A 20,431-nucleotide genomic window follows, 5' to 3' on the forward strand; every position below is an offset into this window, starting at 1 on the left:
CCATGCAGTGCAGTATTGGTTCCTGAAGTAAGTACAAAGTTTTAGTGTGTGATTAGTCTGGGAGAAGGCAACAGGAATACTTTGCCTTTGATGCTTAAATACTTGGCTGTATCACGGAGCTTAGAGTTTTGACGTGAGAAAATATTGCCATTCAGATCGTTTACAGTAAATACCTACATGTGAGCAATGTCCATGCTTTTCCTTACCAAGAATGATGACAAAGCAACAAAATTCCAGTATGACATAACAAATGTTAAAAAGGTAGGTCAGATGCTGTATCCTCTACTCAGGAAAGAACAGTACAAGCAGCCACCTCTAACCCCACATGAATAGTTAGGAATAGTGAGGTGACTTAAGTAGATAGGGAAAAGCTTGTAGTGCAAAGTTCTTTTTAGATTTTCATGTCCTTCCAGGATCCTCTGAATCTAAGCATGACTGTCAAGTTGAGACATCTGCTTTTTAATCTTGAGAAGGACTGCATACAACAGTTCTTCAGTCTTTTGTGATACCAGTGTTGCTCTTCTAAGTGCTGTCAACCATTATTCATTGCCAGAATGCTTTAGTGTGTTGTTTGCTTGAGGAGTATTTCAGAACATTGTCCTCTGCATTAGGCTGTGATATCAGCTGAGCTTTTGTTCACTTAGCCTTGATTTTTGTCTGCGCCTGTTTCTATTTGTCATTGGTGTGTCTGGTCAAGTTGGACAAATAACTACAATAAAACTCTGCATTTTTGGTTTGTAGTTTTGCTCGTTCACCCATTCATACTTCAACTCCACCTTTTATGCTTTGTGTAACGCTGCTGTACACAGCTTCTGTAAGATTGGCATGATAAACTATGTAAAGATTCTATGAGTAAGGAAATCCTCAAAGTGGCACAGAGCCACTTTATCAGCTCCAGTACCAAGTCTCTACCTTGTTTCCAGGATAGTGAAATATCACTCATTCCTGGCTGCTGTAATACCCTTAGGATATTCTGAGCTGTGCCAGAGATCAGTGTTACTTCTGCAATGCTAACAACAATTATTTATTATTCCTTATAATATAGGGAATCAGGAGCACCCAACAAAGCTATTAAGCAGCAGGTTTAAAGTGAACAAAAGGAAGTATTTTTCACACGGCACATAATTACATCGTGGAGCTCATTGCCTCAAGATGCTGTGAAGCCAAAATTATAAATGGCTTCAAAAATGAGCTAGACAAATTCATTACTAAACACAATGGCTGTGTGCAGTCTCTGGCTGAGAAAGAAATTGCTCAGGAAAGCCATTGATTGCTAGAAGCTAAGAGGATATGCTGGAGAAAGATTCACTCTCTATTTGCTCTATTCTTAATACTTTTTTGTAAACATCTGCTACTAGTACTGTTGTAGAAAAAATAATGGGTTGTATGGACCTCTGGTTTGACCCAGCATGGCTGTTAAGACACATAAAGAAGAAGAAAATAAATCAATGCTTCTGTATATACAAAGCAAACAATGTGATGTGAAATAGTAATTTTTTTATTTTTTTTTTTTACATAGTGGTAGTCAATTTTATAGAACTAATTTCATTTTATAAAGAACTCTTTATACACACAAAGAGCTCTTTAAGTTAGCTAGCATCCCCTGTGTTTTCTAGTTCTTTTACTTTAGTAGCTGCTCTCCTGGTCCACTGTCTTGCTGTTGGACTGTGAAATGCAGGATGATGATGCTGTAAAGGGAAAGAGAAAAAAAGAAATTCAGTTGTAAAATGTTTTTATTTAAAACGCATGTAGTGATGCTAAAGCCTAATCCTTGAGACGTTATTCTGAGCAGTGCTTTATTCTGCAAAATACCTTGTTTACATTAATTAGGCCCTTTCAAGAGAGTTGCATTACTTACAGTACATAGAGGTAGTGGAATTAAAGTCCTAGTGTGGGCAGAAAACCACTTCTTGCCTTTTGGAGAGCAAAAAGAGGGCAGTTATATGAATTTTGAAATTAAACAGATTGAGCTTCCAAACCACACCAAAGCATTTGCTTTGGTTTTGCACTAGGAAAAACATTTCAAATCTAAGCAAATTTGATGTCTTTCCTAGTTGTTTTATACACATTTCAATTTTACCACTGACTTTTTAATTGTCTCTTCTTTTACAACATCACCAGCTTGAATTTTACATCTTGATGGTTACATTGTGAATCATGTCTATAGAACCGACAGTAGCTAGAACATACAAAATTTTGAATGCAAGAAAAATCACGTAAATTGCTCATGCTTTTTCTATGTTTAATTGTAGATCTGCTTAGAGATTGACATATTTTTCTTCCATTTGTCAGTTCTTTGCACAGCATTTGTGTTTATTTTACTGGTATTTACTAAGCATATGTATATCTGGCATATAAAGAAAGCTAAAAAGGGCCATGCTATCTGCAGCACTTAGGGCTTCTATAAAGTTTAACTGGTTTGTGGATTGCTTTTTATTTCTTGTTACTGAGACTATGTGTTTGTAATTTTTTGGTAACATTTTTTCAAGACACTGTGATTCTGCCATCAATCGATTTTTGAACATTGCTGAGGCAGAAGGACAGCCTAGTTGGGAAGCAAATGTCTCTCCTGTTGACATAACTAGGAGTATGTTTTCTTTTAGCTCAAGTATGCTACAGTAGAATTGCCTTAAATATCTTACAAGGGATCAAGTTGGATCTTTGTAAAATAGCCCTGTTCCAAAGGCCAAGAAACGAGTGAAGCTACTAAACTTTTGTCTAGCTACACACCGACACAGAGGTCTGCTTGTGCTTACTCAATATTTACACTCATTCCCCAGAAGTGCTCCCTCTGATGCCAGGAACCTTCCCCACAGATAAAGCTTTACCTTTCACTACATCCCCTCCTAGGTGTGGGGACCCCACTACTCACCTGCTGACTGCCACAGGAGGATAAGGTGAAAACATTTATAGTCCCATAGGTATTGCAGGAGTATTTGAAAGCACGGAGGTAGTGTGGAACAGTGATTCTGCCTTCAGTAGAGGTGATGCTGAACAATATGTAAGGTATGCTACAATTTTTGTGTTTCCCTATTTGGTCCAGCCCAGACCTACCCTGCATCTCTCACCCATGTTCTGCCATTGCCACCTCCTTCTCCTGAGCGCAGCAGGCAGGACGGTGCGGCGGGGTCCCTCTCCCTAACACCAGGAAAAGTGAGGAGCAGGAGGTGGACTACATTCCTGCTTTACTCCTTTCAGCTAGCAGCACTCTTGTTTTTCCCCCAGAAAAACAGTGGAGAAGATGGGCTGAGTGGGGGGGGGCAGGGTGTGGAGACAGCTGTGGGAAGGAGTTATACTAGGGTAGTGATTCTGTGTCTCTGCGAATGAGGGAGGAAAAGGTCACCTGTTCATGTGGCCTATTTCCCCACTTTTGCAGAATAGCAGGTGCCAGAGTCCCGGGAAAGCTGACTGACTAATCTAGAAGTTTAATAGTAATGTGATTTGTTTGGTATCATGAAAGATTTGAATGGTGCTACCCATATGACTGTTTTAGCGTGGAGTGTGTTGGAGTGCTCAAGCTTAGTAGTGCAATAATATAAAAAAGCAAAAAAAAAGTTGCTTACCTCTCTATTTCCATGGAGAAAAAGGAAAAAAATATGCTATTAGAAAGTACTATTTTTAATGCCACTAATAGACACCACATTTTAAAAAGCTGAAAATGCACGTGCATAAAGCAATGAAGTACTCCATTCACCATACAGTTCTGCCCACACCTGGGAAAGTTTCAGCATCTTCTGATGAAAAACAGAAAAGTTATCTTGGTTTATGCCAAAATTCAAGTTTGATCTGGTATCAGATCAAGTATTTGTATTTTAACTGATACGACAAGTTTAGATGCCAGCAATTATGTCTGCAGTGAAGTTACCAAGAATGGTAACTTCCAAATTCAGCTACCTAATATGAAAAAAGTAAACCATACTTTTTGGGTGTATTGTCTCAGATACACTTTTAAACATATTCTTATGGAACCAAGATTCAGCTTACAGAGGTTGACTTAGGGCTAGGTAGGGTGCCACAGTGGGACATAAGACCATCATGGTACATTGATGGATTTGTACTAAAGCCAGGAAGCTTACAGCTACTAAAAGGTTTCTCCTGGAACTTAAACGTTGTTAGCAGTGAGATACTGTAAGTGTGGGAGAAAACCAGAGTTTAAGGTTCACTGTGCCTGAATCAGTTTTACTGTCTTTTAGTATCTTACTATCTTTTACTAACTTGACTATTTTTACCATCCCAGTATCCCAGGAGCCTATTTTGTTTTGGAAGACAATTTTTTTCTTGTAACTTATGTTAGGTAATTCCAGGACATTTCTAGTTTCAATGCAATTTGGGCTGAAACCTAATTTTAAAGAATACCATGTCCAGCAAATTGCTACTATCAAGAAGGTGTCCTAATCACTGAGCTGTCAGGTAAAATTTCGGTAGCACAATCTGCATTCAAATGACTCCTGTATCCAGCGTTAAAAGAAATTGGGACATAGTATGCAATTCCAGGAGAATTATCTGTTTATGAGGGTTCTCAGTAGAAACAGATGCTTCCCTACTGCCTCAAGTTTAATACTGGTGGGATTTTTCCAAGACCCATGTCACAGAATCACAGAATAATTGAGATTGAAAGAGCCCTCTGTAGGTCATCTGGTTCGACCCCCCTGCTCAAGCAGGGCCATCCAGAGCCAGTTGCCCAGGACCATGTCCAGATGGCATTTGAATATCTCCAAGGTGGGAGACTCCACAATGTCTCTGGACAACCTGTGCCAGTGCTCAGTTACCCGCACAGTGAAAAAGTGTTTCCTGATGTTCAGAGGGAACCTCCTGTGTTTCAGGTTGTGCCCATTGCCTCTGGTCCTGTCACTGGGCACCACTGAAAAGAGCCTGGCTCCATCTTCTTTGCAACCTCCCTTCAGGTATTTGTAAGATCTCCCTGAGCCTTCTCTTCTCCAGGCTGAACAGTCCCAGCTCTCTCAGCCTTTTCTCATAGGACAGATGCTCCAGTCCCTTCATCATCTTTGTGGCCCTTCCTGGACTCTCTCCAGTATGTCCATGTCTCACTTGTAGTGGGGACTCAGAACTGGACCCAGCACTCCAGACGTGGCCTCAAAGGTGCTAAGCAGAGGGGAAGAATCACCTCCCTCAACACGCTCCTCCTAATGCAACCCAGGATACCATTGGCCTTCATTGCTGCAAGGGCACATTGCTGGCTTAGCTTCATCCTGGTGTCCACCAGGACCCTCAATTCCTTTTCTGCAAATCTGTTTTCCAGCCAGTCAGACTCCAGCGTATACTGGTGCCTGGGGTTGTTCCTCCCCAGATGCAGGACTTTGCACTTCCCCTTCATGAAGTTCCTGTCAGCCCATTTCTTAGCCTGTCGAGGTCCCTCTGGATGGCAGCATGACCTTCTGGTGCATCAGCCACTCCTCCCAGTTTGGTGTTACCGCAAACTTGCTGATGGTGCACTCTGCCCCATCGTCCAGGTCATTAATGAATCTGTTAAATGAGATACGACCCAGTATTGACCTCCCTAGCACTCCAGCTGTATAGTCCCTAGTGTATATCCTCCCTAGTATTTCAGCTGGACGTCTAGTCTAGTCCCTGCTGAGCTGACATCTCTGAATCTCATAGCAGTAAGTCTTTCCCTGTTGTTTAAGTGGGTGTTTGTCTCAAAGTTGGAACTTCCACCAAGTGTCGGGACTGGAATGCTTCAGTGCCAAGTCTCTCTTGTCCATCTAGCTCACTCTTCATCGTTTTCTCTGGTTCCCTTGGCAGAATTTGGCATATAGAGTGTAACAATACTTTTCCTAATAAGAAATCTGATAAATATGGACTTTATTGAATTATTTTAAACAACTAGTAATTGGCTTAATGAGAGACAGATGCCTGGAATCTTTGTATTGTCTTGTAAGGGAAATATTTATATAGAGACTCAAATTTTAAAAAGTTTTGTTTTATAGAGGGATGCAGAGAATAAAGGCATCTGCTGCTATTCAACGGAGCTTTTATAATGTTGGCTTGCCTCAATTAATCTAGCTTGAGTGCAGTGTTCTAATGAAAGGAAATGTAGAATAAAAATGTAGAGCTGCAATGTATATAAATCTTGAAATGTCCTCGGAGAGCTGATAAATTGCTGTATTTTCCTCAGTTTATGCAAAAGAGAAGATGAAGAAGCAGATTGCAAAAAACAAAATTATACATCAAGTCGTTAAACCTCAATCTTCATTACTGAAGAATTGTTTTGGTACTCAGCAAGATCAGAATCTGAACAAAAGAGTGGCTAGGTGATATGCTCGCAAGGGTCCTGCACATCAGGAAAAAATCCACAGAATAATGTCATGGGTGTGATCTAAGTGCAGAACTATGATTACTCCTTTTCTATTCTTAAAGCTGTGAATGTAAACAATATTTTGCACTGTTTTACCTCCATGACTAGCCCTTTATTTGTTTAAGTTTCTTATTTCATAATCCATTTGTGTTACATGGGCTTTGTAACTTTTCGGTTAGCTTCCTTACTCCATAAACAACTCACCTTCATGTTCTTTGGAAAAAAGACTGTTCTGTCAAACAACGACACTTTTTTTCCCCTTTTTGGGAAAGGGGAGGGGGGGGTCTGTTTTCTATGAATATTACATTTGGTTCATTAGTTTGCTAAACTATGCTCTTACTTGTACATAGCAAGTATAAAACACTACCAAACTAGAGTAGAGGGAGACATCCTTGTTGCACATCTGCCCAGTAAGTAACTGAGGGCACTCAAATTGCCATCTCCATCTTCATTCCTGGAGATTGATTTTTTCTGTTACTTAGTCCAATACTTATTTCACTTGCAGAGTATATTCTCTGAGTATATGCTGTGTGAGTAATAAATAAGAAGGAAGAAGAGACATTTGCACTGGGACATTCACAGATCTCCATTTATTGCACAAGGTCAATACAAGTGTAGAAGACTTCTCAAAGCTCTTTGGAAGTTTCTTTCTCAGGCATCAGGAATATACTAGTTGACTACATGGAAATAGAACTGGACAATCCAAATGTCCATTGATAAGCTCCTGTGGGTACGTGCTGTAGTGAAACTGTTACTTGTGTATGGTATGTTTGTACTTTTCCATTGACAAAATACTAGTACCGCATATCTGATGTTAGCTTAATGATGCAGAAGTGGTCCTCAAGTGACAGTCTTTAGGGACAGCAACCCCTTTTGCTCCTCCCTCATTGTTAACCCAGAGTACTTCCACTTCACTTTATCCATTAGCTGAGTCTGGGTCGTTTGAGTAGCCTGTGATCCCGTGTATTATGTATTTGAATAAACTGTCTGGTTTTAAGCCTGGTTGATAAATTGCTGCAGGGATACCTCTCTTGGAATTAGAAAGTGCTGTTTATACATTTCAAACATCAAAATAGGACAATTCAGATTGGTGAGCTGGTGCTATTCATTAGTGCGCCTAACCACTCTTCATTCTAACAAGTAGTCTTGGGGCTGTATTGAAGTGCTGCTGTCTGTCAGTATGCAGTGAGCATGCTAAAAATGATTAGGTTAACAATTGACAGCAACACTTGACATCACTGTCAGTCCCATTACTACCGCTACTATTTTTATGCTGATTATCTTTATATGCTCTTAAATACTCTGTATTATTCTTTCAATAGTTTCTCAGAGAGGTGTGGAATCATCTAAGACCAACAGCATTTTTTTCAAAGGTTTTACCCACCCACTCCTTTCCAGTAAGTGTGTCCAAAGGGAAGATGATTGGCAGGAAGCAATCACAGAGTGGGAGCCTGTAGAAGGATGTCTGGGAAAAGGAAACAACTTTAAAAAGCCAGAGCCAGGAGTCTTGAGTAGTGAAGTAACGGGAGCTCCCATCGCTGTGGAAGCACCCAGCAGCTCTGCTGTGACCCATTACTGCTCTCCCCCGAGCAGAACAGTGTAGCAAACAATAGGTGCAGGGACTGGTGCCAGCCAGGAAAAGTGGGAGGTAGACATGTAGCTTTAGATAGAAGGAGATCTTTTTCTTTAGAACAAGGAAAATGCTGGGCTAAAAGTCAAGCCTAGAGGAATGAATAATTGTCTTTATATATGCTAGCGAATAGTGTATTTGCAAACAAGCAAAGCAGACATCGAGGCACCAAAGTTTCCTGTGAAGATCAAAAAATTTAATGAACCAGCACAGTGAAGTGCTATCCTTCTTTTGAAAGGGCACTGCAAGTAGGCCCTTATCTATTTTAGCCTACCCTACTACTCTTACTTCCCTTGAAAAGTACTATCTTATCCACTGGGAAAAACAACAATGTGCAAAATATTTGTGTTCCATCTGTGCACGCCAGTGTACTCTGGCTTTTATCTTGTAGTTTAATATGATGTCAGTGTTGCCCTGTAGCAGAATTAAAATCTTATTATGTGAGCTTTGTTTCTTTCTTATCTTCTATCCAAACTATATTAACTAAAGCGGCCTAGATACACTCATGAAACCCCTTGAGACTCACTTAGTGAGCAAAATCTGAGGGGTGCTTTATCACTTCTGAAAGGTTAGATCAGCTGTGTGTACATTACAACTTGGATGAAGATAGGAGGGGTTTTGTTCACTTTTCAAATTCAACATTTGTTTGCTTTTGTTTCCTTTCTCCACATGCTATTTTCTGTTGCTTCAGGGAATTTTATTACATTCAAGATTTTTCCAAATTGTGTGATTCTAAATCAGAAACAGCTTGTCTTTACAGGGGATTTGAAGATGTTATCAGGTTTTGTATGCTTGGGTCAGCTGATAATTTAAAGTCAGGCAGTTCTTGTGAATTCTGAGCTCAGTACACTGTCTCTGTTACAAAGATTTATTCAGATAAAATCAGGCAAAAATTTTACTGGATTAACTAGAAATGTGTCAGAAGTCACCTTTCTTATCAGCGTATGTGTCCACCAGTTCAATGTTGATCACCTTTCATTAGAAATAATCTTCAGCAAGCAGAAGACAGAAGTGCATGGGTATTAAGTAAGTAGAACCTCTTCAAATAATATAGTTGCTCAAAGAGTAGCATCCCAGCCTAGAGTGTCAATCAAGTAATGGAAAGTAAGTATTTTGCCATGGAAAGTAAGTATTTCCCACTTCAGAAAAGAGTTTCTTGGAATCCTTAAGCCTTGTTTTGTGCATTACATAGCATATGTAGGCAATGAGTGGAGTAGCTCTCATCAATCACTACATATATAAAATCTGAGTGAACAGAACATTATAATGACTACAATACAAAGCTTACTACTTCAGTTAAATGCACACTATTGTTTTTCTTCTGATGACTAAAAAAATTTTTGTGTCTTTTCTTCTCTCTTTCTCTCTCTATATTCTTCATTTTCATTTTAATTTCTTTTCTTTTTTTCTTTTTTTTTCTTGTTATATTTTAAAACAATTGCAAAATCTTCTCTTTACTATAGGAAGAAAAAAGTCTGTAATTCTTGCCTACTTTTTTCATAGCACGTTGTATCTTTATGCTCTGCTTTAATAACATTTTGTTAGCTCTTTGAAACCATTCCCTGGGGCAAGCTTTTATTATTTGTAAAGTAAATCAAATATCATAGTGCTAATCTTTAGGAGGAAAAATGGGCTAGACTCAGAAGAAATATTTAAATCTTCTATTAGTTTTTTGAATTAAAATTTAAAGTGCACAAAAAGATCCCAAATAATATTCTCAAAGCTCTAAGGTACCTAAAACCACTCTGTAGAATCCACCTGCCTGCTAACATTCTGAGTTCAACAGAGAAAATCTAAGGAGTGATGTACTTCTGAGTTCTAAGTAGTATTGAGGAAGGAATGTTTTGCTTGGCAGAAAGGCACTTGAAAAAGAGTTTCTTGATTAAAAATTGGAAACAAAAACAAGAAGAGGCAAACCCACAGTTTTCCAAATTCTGATAGAGTAGCAATGCACAGGCATACAGACATCCTTATGTAAATGTAAGTAACTCCAAACAGAGGGAAAGGAAATGAGAAGCAGAGTTGCAGCCAAGGAGGAAAGAGGAGTTGGAGGAAACCGCTGCTAGGTAAAACAGGATGTCATTTCCTTTCTTCTGCAAAGGTTACTCAACAGGAAGTCTCAAGGAGTCTTAGCAAATAATGCAGATCTGTGATGCAAAAAAATCAAAGCCTGTGGCACCATTAACAGCAATATTGCAACTTCCTCAGTCTGGAAGTTCTAGGGGTCTGTCATTGTGGCTACTTGTAAAACAACTGCAACAAAAGAGCACCAGAAGTTACCGCTATGACTTTGGAATAGGGAGTGATTACACTGATAATTTGGCAGCCAATAGCTACTTCGGATACCTTATCCTCTAATACAGGAAAGTGAGGTAAGTTTTCAAAGATGGGGGCAAAAGAGGCACATTATCATCATCATCATAATCATCATCATCATTATCATCATCCTTATCATCATCAATAATAATAATAATAATAACAATAACAATAACAATAACAATAATAATAATACTGTTGTTAACTTCCCTGAATTAAGTCATAGTTAGATGGTTGTAATGGTACCTTAGATACCTGCATTAGCTCAGAGTTGATGTCTCTGCCTTCAGCCAGTATCTTAAGATACCTCTCCTTTTTGGCCTCATTTAAACCATGTCATAGTGATCAGGCTGAATATTATCCTTCTGTCCAAGTCACTTGAGGTATTTACATGCTATCATTCCAAAGATAGTATAAAAAAGTTAACTTAGAATTTATCTTAAAACTCTTATCCACACATTCAGTGGACTGTATGTAACCTTGAGTCCTGCCCTTTTTGTGTAAATACCTGTGTCTTGGTAAGTAGGAATTCTCATTAAGAAATAAATAACTCTGCACCATCTTTTACTAGTTTAGTGTGCAATTAACACATGTAATTACATCCTTTGGAACAATGTAGGGAGGATGCAAGGACATGGCAGAGTTACTGAATAACAAAGTGGATAATTTTGTTCACAAAAGGATGGATAGTGCCTATGTGGTGGTCAATATCTTTCTGTGTTTCCCCCAAAGAGGTTTCCTATCAAAGCACAGAAGTAGTTGGTATTCAGTGTAGCCTGTCATTCACTTTATGTTTACAGACATTACATGAGTGTTGCTCAAGTTCACTGTCTTCTTGAAAATGTACAAGGTATGATAGTTATGAACAAAGCTTTTAATTACATACTGTGTTAAAAAAAAAAAGTGGGGGAGGAATAGGGAGGCATGAAAATCCCACATGCTGTACATGAGAACTATTTGTTAAATCCTCCAAAAGCAGGAAATCTGTTTTCATGAGAGGAAATAAGCACTGCTTGAGACCAACTTTAATTTTTTTTACACACAAGTTAAAAATAATATATCTTGCACATTAGTTACAGTGCAAGTGTGCATATTGTACCCAAAGGGTCCTTTCTATAAAAAAAGATCATAAAATCCCAATAACATACTACATTTTTCTGCTGGAGATAAATCAGGAAGATTAATGAGGTTAAGTTATTGCTATCTAGTATGCCAGGGAATAAGTTTCTAAATTAGAATTTTAATTGTATGTTCTATTGCAGTCCTCTTACTAATTCACATTTCACCATATTTCTAAAATCTTTCCTTATACGGAAGTCTTAAAGAATTTTAAAGGAATTAAAGTAATGGAGTTTTTAAAACTTAAGTAGGTAAAATGGAAATGGCTCTGAAAGCCTATAGAAACTAGATGATATATAAAATTTTTAGACCACTCTGCAGAATCTATAAAGATTTCTATTCCTGCTGTTGAATCTTGCAAGTGAACTTCAGGTGTGGCAGTGTTAGATACCAAGATAAGAAATTACATCAACAGATCTCATAAATAGGTTCGTTTAAAAAATATATGGAAAATAATTCTTTGTTCGTTATTATAGAAGTACTCCATGACACTCTCTTTTGCAGTATTGTCATGGTTTAAGACCAAATGACAGTTGGTCAGTGGACACTAAATGTACTCAGTTACCAAAATATTTCAATCACAGATATATGCAATTTTACAAGTCGCACAACTTCCCTGTTCCGCAGGAGAGAGGACACGGTCCAGGAGAGAAGTTGGGTGGGTCTGCATGGTGGTTCCAGCCACGCCATGTGTCTGGAGGGGGCCTCCTCCCTTGTCCTCCGGGTCCTTTCCCCGAGCAACCCAGGACACTGTCAGATATAGGACTGGCTAGAAAGGAATACCTAATTCTTGATTATCTTGTTGAAATGCACTTGGCGCCTAAAAACTAGCTTTCACCATGGCTGGCACTCACGATCTGCTATTCCTGAAGGTGTGCACACCTTCACAGCTTTCACAGTGACTGACAAGTCACTTTCACTTAAGTTACTTCTCTATTCTTATAACTGAGCTACTCTCTTATCCTATAGTGTTAACTAAATCCTATAGTGTTAACTAAATTTCATGTGCATTTGCTAACGCTATTGTCAACTAGAGCTAACTCATGCTAACTGCTACAAGTATCTATGTCATTAAAGATACCACACCAAAGCAGTTCAGTCATTTTAATAGGTTTTCATTATGCAGTTATAGCTTGACTAGACTGGCCAGCCGTCCAGGGAGTACCAAAGCCTGTGACTTTAAAAATAATACGAACGTATTATAAATACACTAATTGAAAGTATCTTGCCACTGAAAAATGAGCACACCAATACAATGACAGAATTAGTACCAGATTTTGTCTTACCATGTGGTTTTAGTCCTTTTTTTGAAATCTGAACGGTAAGTCATGCTGAAATTAGTCAGTGGAGGAGGTAACGGTTCCCCTTCCATTTCAATATTTAATGTAGGCAGTGACTATGATGTTTAGTGTCTCGGAAGACCAGAAGGACTTTTGCTTTCCTACTCTTCTTCTCGTGTGTAATGTAGACTAACCTAAATGCACCTGAGAAGGAAAAGACTCAGTTTCCTACCTCTGGCTATGTAAGCCTTTATGAATGGATGTTTCTTTTGTTTTTTTACATCAGTTCAAGGAGGCACAACCATATAAAGGAGCATCAGGAACAATATTAGAGAATTGCTGTCTGTCGGACTATAACTGTGTATCTGCTTTAAGACTGATCTGCACCTTTTATCTCACACTCAGAAAACCTTATGTATACCATCAGCCTAATTTTTCCAGAAAATTCCAAACAGAACAAGGGAGTGTTGGTGATAACATCAATATATTCTATTTGCAACAGTCTTTATTGTTTTTTTTTCTTCCATGGTCAGACCTAGGTTACAGTAACACACCAGTAAGTGCTTTATAGCTGCTGAAGGCAGTTTACATTGATTAGATAGATTTTCACATTGGCTCTTGCAACAGACAGTTCTCAAGGGCAGGCATAGTAAAATGGTTTTTTTAAATTCCATTATTTGAAAACTGGACATAATTCTCAGTGATTGAAGCTGACAGAGAAGAAAAAGCTGATGGTGAATATGTTCTCTAGTGGCACGCTGTCATCCACAAGCGTTTTCAGTGACCAAACCAATGATTGGAGTATGAAGAGCTGCTTGCATACAGTGGGTTGCCATCAGTGAAATCATTTACCACTGCTCATGAACACTTGGGGTGATCTATTACTTGCAGGTGATGCATTTTCAATGATAGAATCTTTCCTCAAAGTGACTGGAAGATTAAAAATGTTGTTTCATAGCTTGGACCTCTCTGCAGATTTCTTTAACGTAACTATCAATGACTCTTCCTTCTTAATTCCTTAACAATATAAATACTCAGTTATCAACAAACAATGTGATTTTTTCAATTTTTTGTTTAAAAAAACACTTAATGTTGGTAAGTAACAAGAACATCCTCACATGCCAGATATTTCACAGATTCTGAATGCTGAAAAAACAATGAACTGACAGATTTACTGTACTCATAAATCTTGCACTGTTCATTAAATGAACCCGAAGGTCCTTGTCCTCCAAATGTTTGTGGACTGCTTAAAATAAAATGTGTATTTACTAGGGTTTGTAAATACAAAGAAGAGTCTATTGCAACACTAGGATCTTAACTCAGAGTTTAATGGGTGCATTTTTTTCCATCTGTAATCTCCACAATATAAACTGGACACAGCAGTAGTAAAGAGTGATATATTTTGGTAAAACTAGCAATGTAGCTTCACTATCCAATTTAGGGCATTTTAGGCATCTAATTTACCTGCAACTCAAAGGACCTATGGTAGAAATGTAAATTTCTTCTATAGCTAATTGAGTTTAGGCAAGAACCTCCATTAGAACCACTGTTAGTTGTCTGGTCTGGCCTAAAGTAGACAGTATGCGTAATTCTGCATGTAGCTTAAAACAAATCCAGAGGCATTTATAACTGAATAGGTCAAATTACGCATTTTGCTCAAGTACATCTTAATCTGGTTATCTAGAAATAGCAGTGAAGAATGGATGTTATCAGTGGAGAAACTTAGGGTCATTCGAGAAAATCAGACACCCTAAAGAGTCTTATATTTAAAGACAAATCCACAGATCAGACTTAAGATTGTTACACAGTGAAATATGCATTTCTTTGTACCTGTGAATAATATCCTTGCTTATTAAGTAGGCAGTGCAAGATTTATGATGTCCTTAACTTCTCATTTCTTCACTTGTAAGAGCTTGCGTTTTGTAAATGACATCGTAGGAGACTACACTCTTGTCACCTAGCAACTATGAAGTATTTTTTGAAAAAGTTGCTTGGCTTTAGATTAATAATAAAAATAGTAATTCCACTCAACACTTTACATTTGTAGATCTTAAAGTGCTTACAAAGATGCATTATTTTTACTATCCTTAATTGGAAGCATGAAAATCTAGGATGGAAAGTGTATTGTCAGAAATGACAATCAACAGCACTACAAATTGTATCCTGAAGACCTCACCCTATTCTCCACACTCCTGCCTCTTCAAACTTTGCTTTTATATAGGACCCTTCCAATATTTTCTGGTCTTACGAATTTTAAGTGAGGAAAGGGAATAATTTAAAAAATCTGTATTTGCAGTGATTCTCTCCCCCTCTCATTTGAGATATTGCAGTTATTTTCTGCAGGTCACAGTGAATTAGCCCTTGGCAAATATTTAATTTTTAATGGAAACCATTGCAGCATTTAGTTAAAGCAAGCAAAAGCTTCACATTCATCCTAAGATGAGCCTGCTGCTGCATCATTGACCAGTTCTTATGTTGCATGTACAGCAGTTCTGTATAATTTTTTTCAGAAACTGTTTTTATCCTGATTATTGAAATATTTTCTAATAGCAGAATGACAGTTGACATTGCATACTGAAATGTCTTCTGTAACAACAGCTGGCTTGAAAAGTGTCTCATTTTTCAAGTAGATCATGGGGGCTGGGCAGCCAAGGTTTTGTGTGATTTGAGTTAGAGAAATACTTATTTTAAATGATTTGAGAAACGTCCTACACTCATTTTCCATTCTCCCTTGCCCTTGCCAGACATTTGGTGGAATTAAGCTGTTTGGGGGCATATTTCTTCCTAATAGTCCATGTTTTTGAGAAACTTTTAACGATGAATTAGAATGAATAGCCACTAAGATAATGTGTGGGCTGCTGTGCAGCAGTCTCCCTGGAGAGTGATATGTCAGGAAAGACATTAAAAAAATTTCTGTAACGAAACGTGTATTTCTCACAAGTAAGGAAAGATCTTGACAGATCATCTGTTATGAGGTATCTGCTCTGTTCTTTACTTGTGGGACAAATGGGGTTTCTCCTTATAAATTCATTGTGGATATCATTCTGTTGTGGTTTGTGTAATGGCAGCACATGGGGAATTTAGGAAATGACACTCCAGCTGTCTTTTACAATAACTGTTTCTTTTTATGCTTTTGCTCTGTAATACCTCTTCCTTCAAATTAACTTTTCTCTACACTTCTCACTGAAATACCTGTGTGTATCCCAAAATGAATTAAAAAGAAAAATGGATCTACATAAATTATGTCTGTTTTCCCTATGTGATAGTTTTTATTTCATTCACTAATTTATTGATAAAAACCCAAAGAAAAATATATATCTGGAATTCTTTTTCTATAATACATTTTTAATAGAGAAAGTGAAGTCAATATGCAGTAGCTGGAAATGTAAATGCCTCCTGGTTTTCGTAATTGTGTGAGATTTGATATATATGTATTCTAAAGAATAGAATTATCTATGATGCAGATATATTGTTAGGAGATATTTTATCTGTAAGGTTCATTAAGCTTATCATTGTTTTCAGAAGTTCCAAACAGGTGAGAGAAACTGAACCCGTACATTAGCAGATGAGAAACAGACGAGCTGCCCAAACCAGTACATTGCCTATTGTATATCTTCCCTGAATGCAGTACTGTGCAAATCTTTCCCAGTTGTCTACAGAGATTTACTTTAATCAATTGGTTTAAAGCAATTTTGTGAAAGTTCATTAGCGGGACAGGGAGAAGCGAGAAGTCCCTAGGAGTATATTTGGGTTCTCAGTATTTCCAAGTGTAGGCTTGGAAGCTGTATTAGCAGGACTCTTTCTCTGTAAGAGCACATGTAATGCTTAGTGAATTAAACCCAAACCCACTTGCTGGGTAATGTCTTATGGATCAATTCTGTGAACTAGTCTCCAGCAGAAGGACTGTAAGAAAACTAGAATTCTCTGAAGTCTATCTAGCTGCCTGAAACGCAAAATCCTGAGGAAGATACCAGATCAAGTTTTAGATCGGTTGAATGAATAGTTTGTTCTGCCTTTGGAGCTTTGTTGCTGAACATTTCTATCTCTATTTTGCCTTTAACTATGTTTAATTGTTCATCATCCAGTGTTGTCTGCGAGTTAAGTGTGAACTTTGCAAGAAATTGAGACATAGGTCTTTGCCCATGGAGAACAATTCCGTATGCAGTCCAGTCTGGCTTACTACAAAAGTATTTTCCATCCAGCCTGCGTTGAGAGTGCTCTGGAGTGGGAGGGCTTGCTTGCTTTAGATGCTGTTGGCAGATATCTAATCAGATAATGATTGGCGCCTTTTTGGCAAACAGCCACAAAGCTGTAAATCATTTTAGGTTTTACAGGGTTCCACTTCTCTATCCTGGCAGCAACCTGCATTTCTCAGAGCTGTACCCAATGATGATATGCCATGATTAAGGAGAAACTTATTTATGTTAGTGGGTTTTAATCATTTCGATTTGCAAACCTTTAAAAATTTTCTAAGGAAGTGTGGAGAGATGAAGGACAAACAAACTGAAGCCTTTTGACAAGGCTTCTGTTTTTCTTAAGTTATTATTTACAAACTTTTTAGAAATAATCCATGTATTCCCAGGAGTTTCCATATCGTAAGTTGGTAACCAGCAGTCTAGTGAACTTACTAAAAGAAAACTCATTTTAGACACTGAATGCCCTTGTGTTCCACTGACTTCAGCAAGAGATCAAGGGTTTATTTTGACTTTTATGCTCTTTACTAATGGAAATCATTGGGATTTGAACAACAATGCATTTCAAGTATGAGAGCAAAGGACACTAATGGTAGTCCATTTAATGGGCATTATCTATTTTAAACCACTCAGAATGTGTTGAGATCTTGAGAGAGATACAAACTTCCCAAGGTTTTCCCTGTTTAGTTTGGGACTTAGCCATTTTTGGCTTCTGTTACCAGAAAAGTAAATCATGTACCTTCATGTCACTCTTGAAGCAAAAGATTTAATCTACTGATAATTCTAGTAAAAAGATCAAAACATGAGTTAAGACCAGCCATCATCCTGATAGGATCCCACTGGTTTTTTTGGCAACTAAATATTTTTAACACAAGATCAATATTTCAATACGAAATGATAAAATGCATCTACATTATATGACTTACAGAGACAGTGCGTAAATTAAGAAATTGTGCAAATGCTTTTTTAGGCCACAGAATGCACAGGACAGATAGGACGTAACAACTTGCTTGCTGCCCTTTTGGCAGCTTGTGTGGTTTATTATTGTAAAAATATATTTTTAGCACCTTCAACTTTCTTATTTACATTAAATTTATTAATTACAGCACAGGTTGAGTGAGTATTAGATTATATCTTTCACAAAATCACATTACGTTTATTCTCTGACAAAATAATCATCTTGGTGGTATCATAAATTATGTTTAAAAAAAAGACACATACATGCTAGTTGAATCCAAATTTTTTTAAATGCCTATATATGTTTACATCCACGAGGTCATCAGCCAAGAAGTAACTGATACTTGTGTATATGTCAAAAATACAACGTGTTAGTACAGTGTATAATTCTGCACTCAAATACTGGAGCAACTCCAACACTGATGATGAAGCTCCTTCAGCTTCATGTGTGTGTATGAGAACTATGCAGAGAATCTGGATAGCACAAATGAAGGACTCTTAATGTTGCAAGCATGCAACTTTGGAAAGGTTTAATAGCACTTCACATGCAAATAATTCTTCTTGCTATTACACAGATAATCTCATGTCAAATTTTAGATAACATCTGGAGCTATGCATAAATACCATTTAAACAGGAGACTTGTATTTTTGCTCAATAAAAGAATCAGTTAAATGACCCTGTAACAACAATACCTGCAAGTACTGTTTGCCTTTCTCCTTGGTTTATCTGTAAGGTGACTGTTGCTGCATGCTTTTCTTAATGTCACTTTCTTTCCTTTTTTAGAGTTTCTTTGAAGGACAGTCTGCACCGTGGGATTCAGCTAAGAAAGATGAGAACAGAATGAAAAATAGATACGGGAATATCATTGCATGTAAGTGTTGACAACATAATTGTGCACTGTGTTAACTTCCCTTCAGAACTGGATAAGAATGACCAGCAGCCTCGTACTCACATCAGGCTTATATTCCTCTTCTGTAATTAAGAAGATGAAAGTGAGGGAAGATGTTACCTTTTTTTTTTGAGAAAACTGTCAGATTTAATGCATTTTCTCAACTAGCCTTCTGTATACTTTCCATCCTGTGATCAACGTTTGGCTAATGGAGAATGACACCTTTAACAAATACTTGGCTCTAACAGCTCCCAAACTGCTCCTGGCAGCTTAGTGAACGAGTACCCGTGATCGCATCAGTGCCTTGATGTTGGGTTCTGGATATTGTAGGAGTGGACAATACTGCTGCTTTAGTATTCCTTAATAACAGTGACAGCTATCCTGACTTGTTCAATCCTTGTCTGGATTGAACAGAACAACTGTTAATGCTTCTAAGGAACTGATGTTATGCTATTTGATTAGACCGTCTGACATGACTGAAAAAGAGATGATCTTACCCTCTTAATGCTAGACAGACTCTAAGGGAGAAAACAGAATCTGTATGTTTCACTTAAAAATTCCAAGCTTGATAAAGATTAGATATACTAATAATCAAATTACTTGAGGAGATGATACCATGCTTTGGTGAATAACCCCTAAATCTGGCATTATGAGATTGCAAAACATTGTGGCAAGAAATGCTGCACAGGAACATGGGGGCAGAAAACATACCGAGTTCAGTAAAATTATATTATCATTTACATACTGGTGTTGTTGCATTTAAAGGGTAAGTTCCCAGTGTGTATGTAGGAGATGATCCCTTCCCTGATTGTTCCTCCAAAATCTAAGTTTAAGATATGAAGCGTACGTGTTTCTACCAGCCAGACAAATAACCATGAAGCAGGTATAAGCAGAGAAATAAGCAGCAGTCACAGCATGTCAGAAGTTTTGTAAGCATGAAAATGAACGACAGCCTTTAAGGAGGGATCATTTAATGATACTGCTGGAGTTCAGAAATCATGTATAACCCTAGCTACATGGGACAGCAAAGAAGAATAAACAGTGCTGATTGTCTGAACGTTCGGAGGACCTATGGAAGGAGTATGTAGTGCGTATTTACACTGCCTAACTTCAGCACCTAGTCTAGGTGCTTGTCCAGGCACAGATCTACCTAGGTTTCCTCATCAGTGAACAACGTGGACTTGACAGAGAGAAGGACAGCTCTTCTAGACAAATGATTCAGAAATAGAGCCCATTTGAATGCTTCTGAATCACCACCTCAGGAGGTCCTCTCTGCAGTGTTTGCATAATGAGTCTAGAGAGACCAACTCCTAACTTGGTCACCTACAGCAGGTGGTGTGAGTAGGCCCTTATATCACTGTGGCCCAGCTGAACTGAGACAGTCTACAAAGAGAAAACAGCGCTCTAACTTGCTGCAGAGGAGAAGGAGAACCTGCAGGAAATGCTTGTGGAGGCAGAGCAAGAGATGCTATCTGCCACATCATTTTGAATGGACATGATAGTATTGCTATGTATTTTGGATGTATACTGTGCTACTTACTGAAAAAGGAAATGAAATCCTTTAGGGAAATGTGAATATCATGATGGGCTGGAGCATATGCAAAAGAAGGTAAGTTAGCTAGATGTGGGTTTGCTTGTTTCCCTCCAAGCAATCTTTAATGTGTAACAAACTTGTTATTTTGTGAGGGTGTAGCAATACATTAGATGACTATTATCATTTAAGTAAAAAT

General features: G+C 37.9%; 1 protein-coding gene across 1 annotated transcript in view; it reads left to right on the forward strand.

Moving 5' to 3' along the window:
- The window catches only part of PTPRM (protein tyrosine phosphatase receptor type M), a 500,131-nt gene that overhangs the window by 414,851 nt on the left and 64,849 nt on the right, over positions 1-20,431 (forward strand). The window contains exon 22 of the mRNA XM_075142059.1: positions 18,596-18,683. Coding sequence (XP_074998160.1) covers positions 18,596-18,683 — 88 coding nt within the window. The remainder of the gene's footprint in view (positions 1-18,595; positions 18,684-20,431) is intronic.

Source organism: Calonectris borealis, chromosome 2, assembly GCF_964195595.1.
Source record: "Calonectris borealis chromosome 2, bCalBor7.hap1.2, whole genome shotgun sequence".
In the NCBI taxonomy this organism is placed as follows: Eukaryota; Metazoa; Chordata; class Aves; order Procellariiformes; family Procellariidae; genus Calonectris; species Calonectris borealis.